The sequence below is a fragment of the Dendrobates tinctorius genome, unplaced genomic scaffold (genome assembly GCF_039654945.1).
Source record: "Dendrobates tinctorius isolate UK_male_01 unplaced genomic scaffold, ASM3965494v1 ptg000035l, whole genome shotgun sequence".
Lineage (NCBI taxonomy): Eukaryota > Metazoa > Chordata > Amphibia > Anura > Dendrobatidae > Dendrobates > Dendrobates tinctorius.
The window spans coordinates 61,818,780-61,836,706 of record NW_027361703.1 but is presented as its reverse complement, the minus strand read 5'-3'; the positions used below and the strand labels follow the sequence as shown (position 1 = coordinate 61,836,706).

General features: G+C 41.6%; 1 protein-coding gene across 1 annotated transcript in view; it reads left to right on the top strand.

Moving 5' to 3' along the window:
- The window catches only part of SLC2A13 (solute carrier family 2 member 13), a 401,421-nt gene extending 385,300 nt beyond the window's left edge, over positions 1-16,121 (top strand). The window contains exon 10 of the mRNA XM_073573541.1: positions 9,082-16,121. Coding sequence (XP_073429642.1) covers positions 9,082-9,308 — 227 coding nt within the window. The 3' untranslated portion in view covers positions 9,309-16,121. The remainder of the gene's footprint in view (positions 1-9,081) is intronic.
- Positions 16,122-17,927: the final 1,806 nt, after the last annotated feature.

Sequence of the window (17,927 nt, the reverse complement as noted above, 5' to 3'; positions counted from 1 at the left end):
CCTCTCTCCTGGATAGCATCAAATCCCTCATAATACAGGAGGTTCACTCCTCCATGGCTCCCTTCTCCCAGACCGCCTCTCTCTAGGAGGAGGAAGAAAGCTCTGATAGAATCAGACTCAGACGAAATTCAGTCCTCGGATTCAGAGGACGCTCGGGAGATTGAGGGTTCCTCTTCCACGTCCACCCCTAAAACCAGGGAAGAAATATCACTTGGTTCAGGGAATGTGGGTGAGCTAATCAGTATGGTTAAGAGCACCATAGGGGAGGAGGAGGAAGAAGTTAAATACACGGTACAGGACGAGATGTTGGGCTGAAGCCCAAAGGTGTCCTGTACACGAGAACGTACAGAATCTGATCCTCCATAAAAGGAGGCCTCCATATATAAAAATGAGGGCTCCTCCCAGCTCAAAGATCCAATGGATCGGGGGAAAAAAAAATGAAAAAAAAAATAAATATATATATATATATATATATATATATATATATATATATATATATATATATATATATTTGAGAGCTTATCAAGGAAGTCCTGGGACACCTCTACAAATCTGCTAGAAAGCTAATATGGCTTTCACATGCCCTGTCTCTGTGATTACAGAAAGATACCTGACGCCCTATCCGTATTGCAGAAAGCAACTAGGTTCCTAGCCGATGCTTCCGCTGGCAGTCACTAACAACTTGGGACCAGGCCGGGACCAGGAAGACCAGCCTGTAATTCGCAGGTCTCGGGTAATTCTTTAATGCACCGGCTCTTCTAGGCTGAGCATGACTGCTCTCACCAGGTCTGGATAGCCGCAAAAGCGGCCGTCCTTTCTAACTCCTCTAGAGGAGTGCCCTGGTTAAAATCCTAAGGGAGGCGACTTATCTCCAAATGGTGCGCCATCCCCTTCCACTATGGGTTCAAGCCTGTCCTGGACACCGCTTCGGACAAAAGCATCTCTTCCAAAACATAGAAATCCTAGGAGACGGATTTTTCTTCCCTCCCATGACCAATCCTCTGTCAACAGCTAATCTAAGCTGAATTTGCATGCCCTCATCAGATCACAGCCGCTAAGCAGCTTGAAGCTGGGCCAGTACCGGCATGAGAGACTGGCTGAGATTCCCTGGTCCTGTTGACATACTCAGGAAGAGTATAGGGAGACAAGGACAGGAACATCCTTGTCCCTAACCATCAACAGACCCCAGATAAGCAATGACGCCCGGTTGGGGGTCGTCTCTCGCTCTTTTTTTTACCCGCTGACAGTCCATCTCCACAAATCAGTGGGTCCATCGTACCATATGAGATGGACTAAAAAAAAAAAAATTTGGGTTTGAGAGTCCTTCCCCGTAATGCTTAGGGGTAACCTCCCTACAGCCTCCACTCCTTCAGGGCTCCTTACCAAAGATCTGCTCCGGTAGAACGCGAGGGTGCCAAAGCGGGAGAAGAACACGGCCATTATGCACGTCCCTTCCTGGTGAGGAAGCCATCAGAGAAGAACCGAATCATCATAAACCTGAAGCCATTAAACGAATCGGTCCGGTACAGGCAATTCAAAATGGAGTCAATCAGGGGCAGTCCCGCTCATCGGACTGAGCTCGGTAACGGCAACGGTAGAGCTGAAGGGTGCATATTACCATGTGCCAATTCATCCGACCACGTATCTCTCTAAGAACATGGCGGAAGCAGTGATTTTCATCCGGCACCAGGGGATAGGCATTATCCCATATCTGGACGGCTTCCTCTTCTTTATACCATCTATCTCGTGTCAGAAGATGGATGTAGGAAAGACCCGGGGATATTAAGATCCCTGGGTTGGATACCAGTCCTGGTCTATCCCTCCACGAGAGGGAAGCTTCTGGGAGTTCTCTCTGACTCAAGGGGAAAGACATCCTTCCTATCTATGGTTTGTCAGGTCGACCTTGTCCACCAAGGACCTGGTTCAGGACTAGCAGGCACTGACCCTCAGAGTCAATGTATGCTCTAGGATCTCAGACCACATGCACCCAGGTGGTTTCTTGGGCTCAGGCCCACAAAGCCACATGCTTTTACATTCCAGGATCCGCCTGGCCTTCGCGGCTACAAATTCCATTGTCCTGAAGGATTCCCCCTCCCTGGTCAGGTTAAACCGGCCCTGAGGTGGAGGTTGAACTACCGAAATCTTCAGAAGGGAGTCAGCTGGATTCAGCTTCCCCTGAAAACACTCCGCTCAGATGCCAGCCAACGAGGCGGGGGCGCAGTAGTAGAGAGATCCTAATTTCAGGGGCGATGGCTGCCGAGCATCAGCACCAGTTCCTCAAATCTGAGGGAACTGAAGGCGGTAGGAAAAGCGCTAAAAGACGTCATCGCTAATCCAAAATCGCCACGTCTGCACCTACTCGGACAACATGACCACAGTGGCCTATCTCCAGCCAAGGGGGTACGAAGTACGCCGGCCTGAAAGCAATAGCAACAAGGATCTTCTCCTGGTCAGTGCGTCTGAAAGGATCAGGCAACACCCAGGCAGATTTCCTCAGTCGATTAGATGTTCATCCGGAGGAGTGGCGCCTGGACCATGCAGTATTCGTGTTCCTAGCCTCCAGATGGGTGGAGGTGGACCTAGCCACCAAGAGGCAAAATGCGATGACAGGGGTATTCGTCTCCCTCAACCACATGGACGGAGTGCAAGGAATAGGTGCCCTTCACCCAATGGTGGGATTCCAACCTCGCATATACCTGCCCACCCACACCGATGCGGGCAAGAAACATCTCAGGAAATCCAGACGGACCGAGTTCCCACAATACTAATCGCCCCGTGGTGACCCGTTAGTGGTACAGTGCCCTACCTGCCATGGCCCAGGAAGGTCCTGGCTTCTGCCCCAAAAAGGGTGACCTCCTTCACCAAGGTTCTCTGCTACACCCAGACGTAGGCAAATGGAACCTGGCAGCATGGTTATTGAGGCCGAATTCCTAAGAGCCAAATAGCTCTCGGATAGGGTAATCCAAACCCTTCAGGAAAGCCAAAAACCAAGGCCATCTATGCCAAGGTCTGTGAAAGGTTTACGCCCTGGTGCTCTCCAGGCACCCCTGATCCCTTCCATCTCAGTGCAGCACAGACCCTAGATGTATACAAAAGGTCTGGAACAGAGCCTTATCCCCAGCACTAAAGGTATAAATATCAGCTCTTAGCACCTTTTTCGATCTTGACCTGGCCAGCCACCGCTGGATCCTACGGTTTATGGCTTCGGCAGCCGGGATTCGTCCTATACTCCGCAGTCAGGGGCCTCCTTGGGATCTCAACACCGTGCTCAAACCTAAGATCCATTTGAGCCTCTAGATTCCTTGACCATGGAAACCTAACCCTTTAACCGTCCTCTTAGTCGCAATTACTGAGGCTAGACCTATGGGAGAATTGCAGGCCCTGTCAATTCAAGAAGCTTACCTTGCAATCATTACAGATATCTTGAGATTAGATCATGCCTGTCTTCTCAAAATTTCATAGGAATCAGGACATTGTACTGTCCTCATTCGGCCCAAGCTCTTCCAACCCTAAGGAAGGGACCTTCCACACTCTCGACATTTGCAGAGTGGTCCTGTCTACCGACAATAGAGTGAAGCCTAGCGGATTCACCAGAATCTATTCATCCAGTTCTCAGGATGAAATAAGGCAAGAAGGAGTCAAAGAACACGATCGCGAATTGGATCACACAATCTATCTGCCTGACTTACGCATCACAGAAGCTGGCTCCACCCGCCTCACTGAGGCACATTCTACCCATGCGATAGCAATGTCATGAGCAAAAAAAAAGGGGAATGCTTCGTCAGTGCGGATATGCAGAGCCGCCCCTGGTCGTCCATCCACACGTTCACCAGGCGTTACAGGCTAAATTTAAATGGGGATTTAACATTTGGCAGACGAGTGCTGCAGGCCGTGATTTCCCCCCTAAAGAAATTGGCTGTTGGTATTACTCCGATGTAGCTGTCGTGGAAGGTGACTAGAGAAAATAGAATTAGACTTACCGGTAATTCGGTTTCTTGGAACCTTCCACGACAGCACTAATTTCCCTCTCTATCTGATATTCTTATTGGATGATTCCTGCACTTTGGTGGTAACTATTCATACTGGTGTCCAGGAAAACACTGGTGGTTGCAGGAAGGGGAGGGATATTTAACCTCTTCCTGTTCCTGTCCCCTATTAGGGCGGGGTAGACATCCTCCGATGTAGCTGTCGTGGAAGGTTCCTAGAAACCGAATTACCGGTAAGTCTAATTCTATTTTCCCCACAAAAATGTTATTTTGGCCCCAAATTTTGCATTTTCATAAGGGTAAGGCCTCATACTCCCTGGCGATAAAATCGGAAGATTGTAATCCGATATTAAATCAGATTGCACTCTGACCAATGTTAGTGAATGGGTGACATCTCACTTGCGATTTTTTTCTCATCCAAAATCGGTCTGAGAAAAAATCGCAGCATGCTGCGATTTGCAGCGATTTTCGCCAATACGAGTCAATGGGTGCGATTAAAAAATGGACCAAAAACGGACCATCCGTTTTAAACGGATACATTACCATTCTGTGGTATAGAACACTGTAAATGGTCCTGTAAATGACTGTAGAAAAAGATTTGCTGGGAAAAAAAACGGATTGCAAATGGATGTAAAACGGATAGAAAGATTAAAAATAGCATAGGAATCGCATAACACTCCACCCTTTTTTCCAGTCCAGAAATTGGACCGTTTTTTTAATCGCCAATGGGTAGGAGTCCTAACAGAAGAAATTGCACAATACAGTTTGTTGTGCAATTTCTCTTGAGTACGCCAATAATGTGGGCAATACTACTTTTGAGGCACAGTGCAAAGCTTGGAAGGGAAGTCGCCATATTGGAGTTCAGATTTTGTTGGAATGGTTTGAGGGTGCCATGTCCCCTGATGTGCCAGAACAGCAAAACTCCCCTATATGTGAACTCATTTACAAACTACACTCCCCAATTAATTCATCTAGTGGTGCAGTGATCATAATGACACCACATGTGCCTCACAGAATTTTATACTACTGTGCGGTGAAGAAAGAATAAATTACATTTTTACCGCTAAAATGTTTTTAGCCCCAAGTTTTTAATTTTTCTAAGGGTTTAATAAGATATTTTTTTTTACAACAAACTGAAGTCCATTTTCTCCTAAATGTGCCAATACCCTACATGTAATTGGGAAATATTTTTCATGCACCGTGCAAAGCTCAGAAGGCAAGGCGCGCCAGATTTTACTGTTAGGCCGGGGTCACACTAACCGACGCAAAATACGGTCAATATTTTACATGCGTAATACGGATGAATGGCCCCTAAACAGTGCTCCGTATGTCATCCGTAATCAAGGTGTGGTCGCGTATTTTGCGCAAGAAAGCATCCGTATGTAATCCGTATGTAATCCGTATGGCGTGATTTTTTCGCAGGCTTGCAAAATGGACATATAATGGAGCCCTATGACAGGGTTTCTAACAGAAACCAAATAGATATAGACACATAGAATGCATATATATATGTATATGTATTCTATGTGACTATATCTATTCTTTCGTTTCTTTATTAAAACTGTCAGTGTGAGTTTACTATATAGCGCACTGAATTGCCGGCTTTGCTAAAAGACACCTGGTGCGTATTTCTCGCAAGTCACATGTGTGGTCCGTGTGTAATCCGTATTTTTTGCGCACCCATAGACTTGCATTGGCGTACTACGGCCGTAGTACGCTGACAATCGCAACATACTGCGATTGGCATGGACCGTAGAATACGGATGAGAAATATACGGCTGGTGTGAGGGACCCCATAGAGAATCATTGGTCCGTGTCTAATGCGTGCTTTTAGCGCCTCTCACTCGGCCATATTCCTCGCCAGTTTGACCCCGGATTTATGGTTTGCAGGTGCTATGACCCACTGGGAGAGCCCATGAGATGCCAAAACAGCAGAACCCTCCATAAGTGACCCCATTTTACAAACTACACCTCTCAATTAATTCATCTAGGAGTGCAGTGATCATATTGATACCACGGGTGTGTCACAGAATTTTATACAATTGGGCAGTGAAGATAAAATAACTACATTTTTACCACCAAAATTTTGATTTAGCCCCAGAGTTTACATTTTCACACAAGAAGTGGGTAAAAATAGCACCAAGAATTTGTCCCACAATTTCTAATGAACGTGGCAATACTCCATATGTGGCTGTACAGCACTGCTTAGCCATACGGAGAGACTCGGGCGGCATGGAGGGCTATCTGCCTCCTGGAGCAACAGACTTTCCTAGAAAAGATTGCGGACTCCATATACAGAGCCTCTAATTGCTAGAAAGTAGAATCCCCTCACAAGTGACCCCATTTTGGAAACTATACCCTTTGGTGAATTTATCTATAGGTGTAGTGATGATTTTGACTCCATGGGTATTTTCCAGAAACAAGCGGCAATGAATGAATGTAGTCAAGTGAAAATTGCAAACTGCCGCTGTAGTGACCAGTACGTTATGCCCAGCCCATGCTTCTGGATACATGCACCCATAAATTAGGTGGGCTGTCATCACTACAGAAATGCCAAACATGTGGATGATATGTGGTATAGGTACACTGTGGGGCTCAGAAAGGTGTGTGGGGGGGGCATTTGAATTTGGGAGCGCAGAATTTGCTTTATTTTGGCAGGTGAGGAGCCATTTCTCTTTTCCAGAGCCTTTGAACTACCAGTAATGTTGAAGCCTATTTTTCTGTTAAAAGATGATGGACCTGAGTGGGGACTTGCTTTTTTGTGCATTGAGTTGAAGCTTTTATTGGGAACATTTTACATAACGTTATGGATCACATTTATTTGGTGCTCTACGCTGACCTCTTACTTTAGATTTCCATATAAATCTCTGAGTGATGTCATACAGATAAAACCCCCGAGGGATCCATTCACTATAATGAGGCAGCAGAGTTACTCTAGACTCCGTCTGGCCTCTGTTCAGCGGTATCCTTTTCAGAAGTGCACAAAACTGTCCAACGGAACTTTTATGCAATCCTAACAAGACAGACATTGCCGGATCACAGGTCAGACGGCGTCCACAGTACCTCCATCTGCCTCATTATAGGAAATCTTCCACCAGAGGTTCTTTCTGAATCACGTATTTCAGAGATTAACACAGAAACTACGATGCAAGCACTCATCGCAGAGTGCAGGATAAATATGCGCCGAGCCTTACTGCGATCTTTGAGAGGCAGAATGAAAACCGCAAATGAAGAATTGGTTTTATTTACTTTTTATGCCGTTCCTTATGCAGTATAAGTGATTAGGCGGCTTTATTCTTCGGGTCGGTGTGATTACAGAGATACCAGATTTATATCGAGTTTCTATGTTTGGCTGCTGTGTCACACTAAAAGATGCTTTTTATTGCAAAAAATAATTTTTGCATCACCACATTTTGAGAGCTATAATTTTTCCATATTTTGGCCCACAGTGTCATGTGAGAGCTTGTTTTTTGCGGGACGAGATGACGCTTTTATTGGTATCATTTCCGGACACATGCCATTTTTTGATCGCTTTCTATTATAATTTTTGGGAGGCAGAATGAACAAAACCCAGCAATTCAGGGTTGTTTTTTTTCAGTACGATGACTGCGATAACCCACTTACATAGTTTTTTTTATGTTTTGGCGCTTTCACACAATAAAAACATAGATAAAATTATTTTTGCATCCCTTTATTCTGGGAACTATAACTTTTTTATTTTTCCGCTAATGGAGCTATATGGCAGCTTGTTTTTTGCAGGACAAGATGTTTTCAGCGGTACAATGTATATTTATATCTGTAATTTTGATCGCGTGGTATTGCATGTTTTGTTCAGCGGTATGATGCTAAAACATTGTTTTTTGCCTTGTTTTTTATTTATTTTTATGGTGTTCACTAAAAGGGTTAACTAGTGGGGACAGTTCTATAGGTCGGGTCATTGTATACACGGGGATACCAAATGTGTGTACTTTTACTTTTTTTTTTTTTTTTTTTTTCAAATATTTATAGATACAGAATCTTTTTTTTTTTTAATTTTTAAATATTTACAATTTTATTTTTTTACTTTTTTCACTTAATCTCTCTATGGGACTATCATTTTTTTGCCGGCTGATCGCTTCTATAGCATGGGGATGCAGCAGCATCCCTATACTATGCAATCTGTCAGCTCTGCACTAAAAGAAAAGCTCGCTGATCATTCACTGTGCATGATCAGCATGTTGCCTAGCTCTGGTGGCCCGTATATCATGGCAACAATCAGGAACTCACATCAGGCCGCGAGGTCTCTGACCCAAATGCCGAGGGCCTGTCAGCCCTCTGCCGGCTCCCGGAATGCTGCGATCTTGTTCGATCGCAGCATTTCAGGGGTTAAAGTGCCAGGAGCGGTGCGTGACAGCTCTTGGCACATGGTGCTGGGTGTCAGCTGACACCAGATGGCGATCGCCTGCAATGAGCGATCGTGCAGATGTAATAATCTGTCCCTGGTCAGACCCAGGTCACATGGACGGATTATTACGTCTAATGTCAGAAAGGAGTTAAACAGTTGTGGTGTTCCTGAGCTGGAGGCTTGTTGTTTTTCTTCTGTTTTGGCACTTCAAGACAAACTTAAATAATGCCTGACAAAACACTAATGAAATGAGGCCTTAAAATCCATAAGGTGCTCCATTGTTGTTGCAAATGTGTGAGTCACATAACACACTATGGATATTTTAAAACACTGATACATTAGTGTAATAAATCCTGAGTTGCATTTCTGTTATCTCCTGTATAGAGAAAAAAAATTGCTTCAATTTTTATATCTGCATTTTTATTATTTTACAACTACATTGCGTTTATTCCTATGCACACAAAGGGTTAACATTTTCCTAAATATATATATTTTTAATAATTTAAGGGATGGTGTTTCAAAATAGATTTATTTCTGAATAGGGGAGCTAATCTATATGTATAGGCCCAAAAAAGCCACCTAAGAACTCAATCGTTCCCTTAAAAAATAGGTTTTTTGAAGATTTCATAAAAATATACGGTATATTAAAAAAAAAAAAAGGGGGCAACAGTTTTTACTGGGACATTCACAGTGTATAACTTTATTTTACAGGTGCATTCTTCCTGTATGCAGGCTTTGCTTCTGTTGGACTCGTATTTGTTTATGGCTGCCTACCAGAGACTAAAGGAAAGAAGCTGGAGGAAATTGAATCTTTATTTGAAACCAGACTTTGTACATGTGGTGCCTCTGAATCTGATGAGGGGAGGTACATAGAATATATTCGTGTAAAGGGAAGTAATTACCATCTTTCTGACAATGATGCTTCTGATGTGGAATAATTTTCCTAGGCAGATGCATACTAATCATTAAAAGCCTTCTGGAGAAGGACCGCTATAGGTGACCTCACAGTCCTGCTTCTGGTCTGGTTCTCTTAACAGTTCAAAATGAACTTACTGAAATCCTGTTTGTTACTGATCTGAAAGGACAATTCCGTGATTGAAATTCAGCCATGATTCTGCTTGTTTCTTTTTGTTTTCTTTCCATTCATCCCTGCATTGTATTTAGTTATCTGTATTTATAAAATATACTGAAGCTACATCTGTAAGTTGGCAAAATAGTTAATGCTCATTTTAAGTCTTCCTTTTGTTAATGTCATGAATAAGTTTGGGTTTGTGTACTTTCCACTTACAATGAAATAAACATGATCAATATGGAAAAGAACAAAAATATTACACAAATCATATTTGGTGGTCTCTACATATATAAACAGTGAAGGAGAAAAAAATTCTATATATATGTAGCTAAAATCTAAATGTAACATTTCAATAGAAATATTAGTGTGATTTCTGCCTCTAGTAACATTCCAAGAAGGTGTCAAAGGTCTAACATGGAAAAAAGCACAACTGAAACTCATTTTCCTGACAGTCAAGGTTGCATTTTTATATACCCAGCAGATGCTTCATGTTTTGTGTGCCAAGTATTTACATGAATGTAAACAAATGAAACAGGTTTCAAGTAGCAATTAAAATGTTTACATAAGTATTCAGGTTAGTTATATCAGTCGTGAAAAGTGGATTTTAAATTCGGCCACCAAGCATGTGCATAGTCATATTATGGTCAAGTATGGACAGGGAAAAATTTGTGGAAAACTCTATTAGACTCCACACGTACTAAGGTAATCTTTCTTGCATTTTGTGATACCCAACGGAGCCTTTATGGCAGTGGAGGATATTTAAGACTTGTATTTTTCAGACCAGTCTCTACAAAAGCCCCCTTTAGTACAATACACTTAATCTATTGTGTGTTGTGTTATTTGGTCTTAAAAATTAAGCACAACTTCAGCAGTTCGTGAGCCAGAAATTCAAGTCTAGGTCTACAATTTCTGGAGCAAATGATAGTGAAACTGGTGGTCCACATGGCCACAGCCTTCCTATTATCTCCACGCACTTTTCAGAAAAATGGCTTAAGCTGCAAAAAAAAAATTATGGTGTGCTCAATAATTTGCACTTTTTTCCCACCAAAAAGCTGGTGTAGAGAAATTATAAATTGCCCCCTTTTTATCTACTAATGTGACTATTCAGCTCTTGTTATGTATGTTAAGTAAACATTTTTTTGTGATCACTTATCAGAGACTACCAGCAATATTTGATAAAAGGATAAATCTTGACAATATATTAAAACTGTATTTTTTATCATTAAAAAACCTGTAAAATATACAGTAGCATGCAATGGAAGTGAAGTTATTATTTTACTATTCTAATACATTTTTTGTCATGCAGTTCACACATTCCAGAATTGCAATTTTGAAGATTCCTCTCTTGTGTTCTCTCACACATTAGGACATAAGGAGTTTGTAATTGTTTACTCTTTCCTATAATCTATGAAGATGGCAAATTATCTCAAAATAAAGAATTTAAGCCAGTAATAATGTAAAATTGCACATGTATTTAAAAAGAATCTGTCAGGATCAACTCTTCTAAGCTCTGGTCACTCAGGTTATAGAAAATTGAATAAAATGATACCTTGTCTTATTCCAAGAAGAGTCCACATTTTTCTGAATATGTAAATGAGCTGTTGAGATTTATGCGCTAGATATAGTTCTACCTCCAGAGTTTATTTTATTTTAGCTTATCTTATACTCAGCAGAACTGATTTTTTTTCTGATTACAAACACATCTGCAGTTGCAGTTGTCCTCTCGTAGTGATGCTGACATCAGTACTGTTCCAGAGTTGTGCTGATTTCAGCTAACACTAATTCAGTTTCAATTTTAGAGGCAGCCAGTGTGGGAGAGAGGCAGCACAGCAGATCTTTCATTACCAACACCTCTGCCATTGTAGCTCACCTATCATATTGCTGTTAGCTCAGCTGTGTTATCCTTGCTCTACACTGGCTATCGGTGAGATAGAAGTGTTATTTGTAGTCAGGCACAGCTCTGCAGCTGATCTGAAAGCAGAAGAGGAGAGATGCAGCTGTGCTTGTAATGAGACAAAGTTCTGATCTGTTGTACTGTAATCGTGTACAGTTCTGCAGTGAGATCAGGAGAACAAACGGTCAGTCATTACATGTCTCACACTTTAATTTAAAATAAACTCTGACAGAGTCTCGTGGAGATCTGTGTCCGGCCCATAGAGTTTAACATCATTTACATGAAAAAGAAAAACTTTATTTTTTCTGGAATAAGACATCAGGTTGCGCTATCATTTTATTCAACTTTCTAAGCCAATGAAGGATTAAGAGGTTTGATCATATTGACAGATTCTCTTTAAACACTCTTATTATATCTGAACCATCACATAAAATACACAAACATGTATAAAATGCTACATTAGATGAACCCTAAATTAATAATTGCCATGTTTTGTCATTTTTACAGGTATTTTTTTATTTTATAGGTGTCCAGTATTTTAAACAATTAATTTTTGTTGCCTTCTATTTGTAATCAACAGCAACCATTGCAAAATGCATTTCTTCATAAATTTAAATTTTACTTTAAGTCTATATAAAGAAAAGGTCAACTATATATTAACCCATCCAATTTGAATGAAATCTGACATTTTAAAGTGTGGGATTTTACATGGAAGTTATCAGAAAATAACCTGCTGTTTAAATTGGGTTTTTGTGTTTAGTTTTTTGGCAATTTTTTTCCATAGCCCAATCTGTATATATTTGAGATGGTGGCTCCTTTGTTATAAGCTGTATCTAGAGGTGTTACCTGTCATTGTAATCATTCTGCAGATGCTAAGAGCATAGCTGAACTCTTCCTGAAATTGCAAACTATGGGTCTGAAAAAAAAGCTCCAGTGACCAGTGTAAAATTTGCAAGATTGGAATTTTTTTAATTAAATAAAATAGTTTATCAACAATACATGTAACACGAAAACATGATTTAAACAGTTGCTCATTTTCTATTTATAGCTAGCTTTTAAGCACAATTTTCTACTAAACAAGCATCCTGTAACTCTGGAAGCTGGACCTAAGCTTTGTCCTCACTAGGGAGCTACATTAGTTGTATTCCTAAATACCCATGTACTATTATTTATGTTTTGGCCTCCAATGTTGGTTTCCCCTATAGAAAATTTTGGGACAGCTAAAATAAGGATGTGTCCAGTTGTTTGCTTCCCAGAAATTAGAATCAGGAATCACTTGAAAAGATAGGGAACTCAACAGTTTGAAGTTATTTTGTAAGATTGACATTCCTCATCTGTACATGTTAGTTCACATTGCATATTGTGGAACTGAGGTTGTGAAAAACAACCATACATAATTACAGCATAAGTTAATCAGGTTTCTCAAATTCCATTCCTTTCCTGCGCAAAAAATCCAAAGTAAATTCTAGAAATGTTGCAAATGTTCCAATTCCCAGCAATCCCTATTTTGTTGTAAGATGACCCTGATTTCATTTGTTGCCATTCAAGGAGTAAAAATTGCTACAAATTCATCACTAACACATGTCGATTCCGTTTGGATTTTGATTATTTGTACGTTGCTTCAACCATGTCATTTTTACATATTGTGATTAAAGTCTAATGGTTCTTATTACAGTTTGCATGATGTAAACCAAACTTGTTTGCACTTTTTTAAAAATGTAACTGATGTTTATACTTAAGTTATCTGGTTACATTTCTGTGTTTAGGTGCATCATAAGTGTGATAAACTATGTGGTGCTAGTTGTTGTTTTTTTTAATTACATTGCATAATTGCTGTGCAGTTTCTGTTTATTCGACCACAGTTAAAACATATGAAAAAAACAGTTAAAAATGTCTTATGTAATTAATTAGTAGATTCCATATTTAGAGTCTATGATCTCAGACCACCAATGATATCCAAAATAAGGGTGGTTTCACATTAGCGTTTCAGGGTGCAGCGACAGCCTGCACACGGCCGCCGCTAAGCCCCACCCCCTGCCACGCCTCCTCCGGTAGCTCCGCCTACGGGCGCATGACGCTGCCTGTGTCCCCTATCTTTATCACTGGGGACGCAGGCCATGCGCAGTATGCGTTTGGCGGCGCATGCGTCCTTTTGACGGTTCGCCGAGCGCAACCAAATTGCAACAGGTTGCGTTTGGCCCTGGTCGGCGCACCGTCAAAAGGACGCATGCGTCCATCGCTGCGCCCTGAAACGCTAATGTGAAACCACCCTAAGTGATTAATATAATTATAAGGACAATTTTGTCATAGAAATCCCTGCTCCTAACCACCTAATATTCTAAGCAGCCATTCAAATCGGTGATAGGGTGGTATCACATGCAACATTTCTTAAAAAGCACCGCTGCTAAAAATGCAGGTCTTTTTGTTGTTGTTTTGGCCAAAGCCATAAGCAGAGCCAACAAGTAGTATGTCTGTATTTTATATTTCCCTTTTGTTTTTGAATCTACCCAATTCTTTAACTGCAAAAACTGCATGCTAAAGTCCCACAAATACTGGTCTTATTTAGTTTTCCATTAAAAAATGCTATTGTGTGATGGCACTTCATTTATACTTCCCCTTACATTTAATAAGGACCTGTTGCCTGGTCCGAAGTTTCCAGTTAAAGAGAACCTGTCAGCAGGATTGTGCACAGTAACCTACAGACACTGTCAGGTTGGCACTGTTATGCTGATTAAAATGATACCTTGGTTAATGAAATCTGTCTTATGGTTGTTGTTTAATCTTTGTTTTCAGTTATGAGTTAGTGATATGCTCATGCTCCAGGGCAGCTTGTGGGGGGGGGTCTTTTATGTGGTGCTCTGTTTAGGTATTCATCAGTATGGCTTCTAACAGGTCACTGATCCCTCCCTGACCTGCCCCTATTTTACATAATGAATATTATATATATTGAAAAAAAAATCACTTCAGCAGGCAGGCACTGGTGCTGCAGCATGATCGCATGTATAATGTGTATTTCATTATTTTATTTGTTGGTATAAATCCGATACTGCGCTGGCAGCGCTATCTTGGTGGAGGCAATTTATTTTTCTCTAGCAAGATTGCTCCACTGATGCCTATGTAGTAGCATCTTTCGGATCGCTGATAGATGGTACTGTGCAGGAGCATCCGGCGCCATTTTGAGACAGAATTTTTTTTTATGAATGTAATTACATCAACAAATAAAATTAAATGCACTTTATACATGCGATCATGTAAGAGTAAATTAGTCCATGTGAGTAAACTCGCATATTGTCAGCGTAGTGCATAAGTTGATTTTGCATTAATAGGTGCATTTATAAAGTACAAGAAACACATTTTTAATGTAACAATATTGTACAGTGGTGTGACTTATCAGCATTTGAGGACCCGACAGGTTCCTTTTATTATCATACGGAAAAACATTCAAATGGTCTTTACCTTAATCTCCGAATGACTCTATAACCCTAAATACACTAGCTTCATGATATGAAATTTTTCTCATAATGCAGTTTGTATTGTAAAATCTGGAGACGGATCTGCTTTTTCAGCTCACAATAGAGCCCTTTTATTCATGAAAAGGGGATGTTCCACAAACAAAGTACATTTTATTCAATAGATATTGTAATAATAAAAAGTTCCATAATTGGATTTGTTAAGAAAAAAAGTTCCTGTGCTAAAATATTATTGAAATATGCCCCTGCAATATTCCCTATATCCAACCATGCAAAGCTGCTCCAGTTCATGGTCGGCACATACCACAATTGTTGGCCAGGGGCGGTCAGAATAAGTCACTTATGATAAGTATACAGACAAAACAGCAGGGGCTTACAGCTGCTATGTTCCAAGGTAACACATTTTCCAGTATGTTTTATCACAGGACTGAATGTCTCCGCCCCGCCTCTTGCAATCTGAGCTCATTATAAATCAAGTCAAGCTAAGAGCAGCACTTATATGTCACTGACTTGATTTATGATGAGCACTCAGGACTGGTGATGTGACACTCCTGTGATAAAACCAGGAAATGTTACCTTGGTCAGGGGTATGTTACTTCAGGCAGGGGAATGTGTTACCTCATAAAGCAACAGCTGTGAGCCCCTGTATTAGTCTGTTTACTCACTTATCATAAGTGACTTATGCTTTCCCCACAGTGGCCAGGAGCTGTGGTATTTACCAACAATAAACTGGAGCAGCTCTGCATGGTCAGAATCACAGTCATTACACAGTATATAGCAGGGGCACAACTTTATCTCGGCATAGGATTTTTTAAAATAAATCCAATTGTGGAGCTGCTTATTATACCAATATCTATTAATTACAATGTACTATTCATGGGGCAGCCCCTTTAAGATCAGAGGTTAGTGACTTCACCGATATGATCGCCTCATGTGTATATTGGACTGATCTTCCAGTAAGTTATATATAAAACAAAGAATAGGATTCTCAGAGATGAAAATACATTTACAAGTTTTATGACCAAAGTAAAAGCTAAAAAAAATACTACCTACTGGAGTTAGCAAACCAAATATGATCAAATACCAAAATCAATATATGAAACACTGCATTTTTCGCTTTATAAGACGCACCTGATTATAAGACGCACCCCCAAATTTGGTGAAGAAAGAGAAAAAATGTTTTTTTATGTTAAATGGAGGGGTCTTATAATGCCAGTGTCCGTCTTTCAAATCATATACCGTATATGTCCCTCATCATGGTATCTATATAACCCCCATCCTGGCATATTGCCCCCTTGTGCTGGCATATAGCCCCCCATCCCATGCTGGATATGGCCCCTCAGGTCACTATATGCCCCCCTGCTGGCACGCACATGGCCCCTCTCTCTATATGCCTCCCTGCTGGTACGCACACTGCCCCCGCGTCCCTATATTCCCCCCTGCTGGCATTCACACGGCCCCCCGTCCCTATATCCCCCCTGCTGGCACACATTGTCCCCCCATCCATATATTCCCCCCTGATGGCACACATTGTCCCCCCCGTCCCTATATTCCCCCCTGCTGGCACACATGGCCCCCCGTCCCTATATTTCCCCCCTGCTGGCAAGCACATGATACAATAATAAACAGTTAACACCTTCTGAAGATGGCTCCTGCTCCCAGCTCCCCCCATGGCTTTCCTGTGTCTGCTGAGATCCTCCTCCTGCAGGGCGCGCGCAGCTGCTGCTCATTCAGGCAGCTCAATGTAGCTACAGGACCTTCCATGATGTGATCAATAGGACCTGCGGTCACATGACTCACAGTGCACACTGGGAGTCACGTGACCGCAGGTCCTATTGGTCACATCATGGAATGTCCTGAAGCGATGAACTGCCTGAATGAGCAGCTGCTGCCGCGCGCCCTGCAGGAGGAGGATCTCGGCAGACACAAGAAAGCCACGGGGGAGCTGGGAGCAGGAGTCATCATTGGAAGGTGATTATAGTGACGGAGCGGGGGGGGAGTGCAAGCACATGTAATATACACCGCTCCCCTGTCTACCATCTCAGCACGGCTTCAGCACCGAGGTGATGGACAGCGGGTGCATTGAATATTACATGAGCCTAATGAGCGGGAGTACAGGACCTCTTGCTGTCTCTGCAGCCCACAGCCAGCCCACCCCAACCCCCTGACACCACGCCAGAGCCGTCCCCCCACTCTATAGCACAGCAGCACACAGATTTCCATTATAAGATGCACCTCCCACTTTCCCCGATAATTTGCGGGAACAAAAGTGCGTCTTGTAATCCGAAAAATACGGTAATCTTTAATTCTCCATTTGGACTTAAATAATGGAAACATTACCAAAGTTTGTGCTTTTATTTGTGAGAAATGGTTCATTTTTCAAACTCATTTTGTTAAACCTTTTTTGTTAGTTATGATAAGTGTTGTAGTTTCAGAATTTTGCAAGTAAAATCCCCTTTGTCATGCATTTAAAGTGAACTTGTCAAGAGATTCATGCTGCCAGAACCACAAGAAGCAAATTCCTCATTACTAACAACTATGTTTTTACACTGAAATACTTCAGTTTTTCAGTGGAATTAAAGTTTTAAAAAATGTGCCAAAAAAGGATAGAAGAGTCAAAGGTGCACATCCCATCTGTTTCTCCTCTCTGTTTGGTTTGACTGACAGGTCTGGCGTAAAAAGCTTTGAAAAGTTCCATCATTTTGGTGCGTTAAAAATTTTGTGACTTTTGGAGTTCTCGTGCTGTGCTCCGACAAAGGAGACAAAGCTGGGGTGGTAAAAGTGCGTGGAGAATTTCACTTGTCAAATTCATGAAGAGCGATGGCGTTCACCATAAATCTTAATCCAGCAGGCACTGGAATAGGATTTGTGGTGAGGCACACACAGAGGTACACACCACTCGCATACGCCTCTTCATGAATCAGGATCGTCCTATCTTGATGAATCTGGTCCATAATCTTTACACCATTTAAACAGAATCTGTCAGGAGGTTCATATGGAACTGGGACAGGCTGTTACACACAACTGTTTTACCTTACTTGCATCTATAAATTAAAATAAAGGAGGACAACTTCTTGACTCCTCTAATTTTCAAATAATTTCTAAACTATGGCTCCAATTC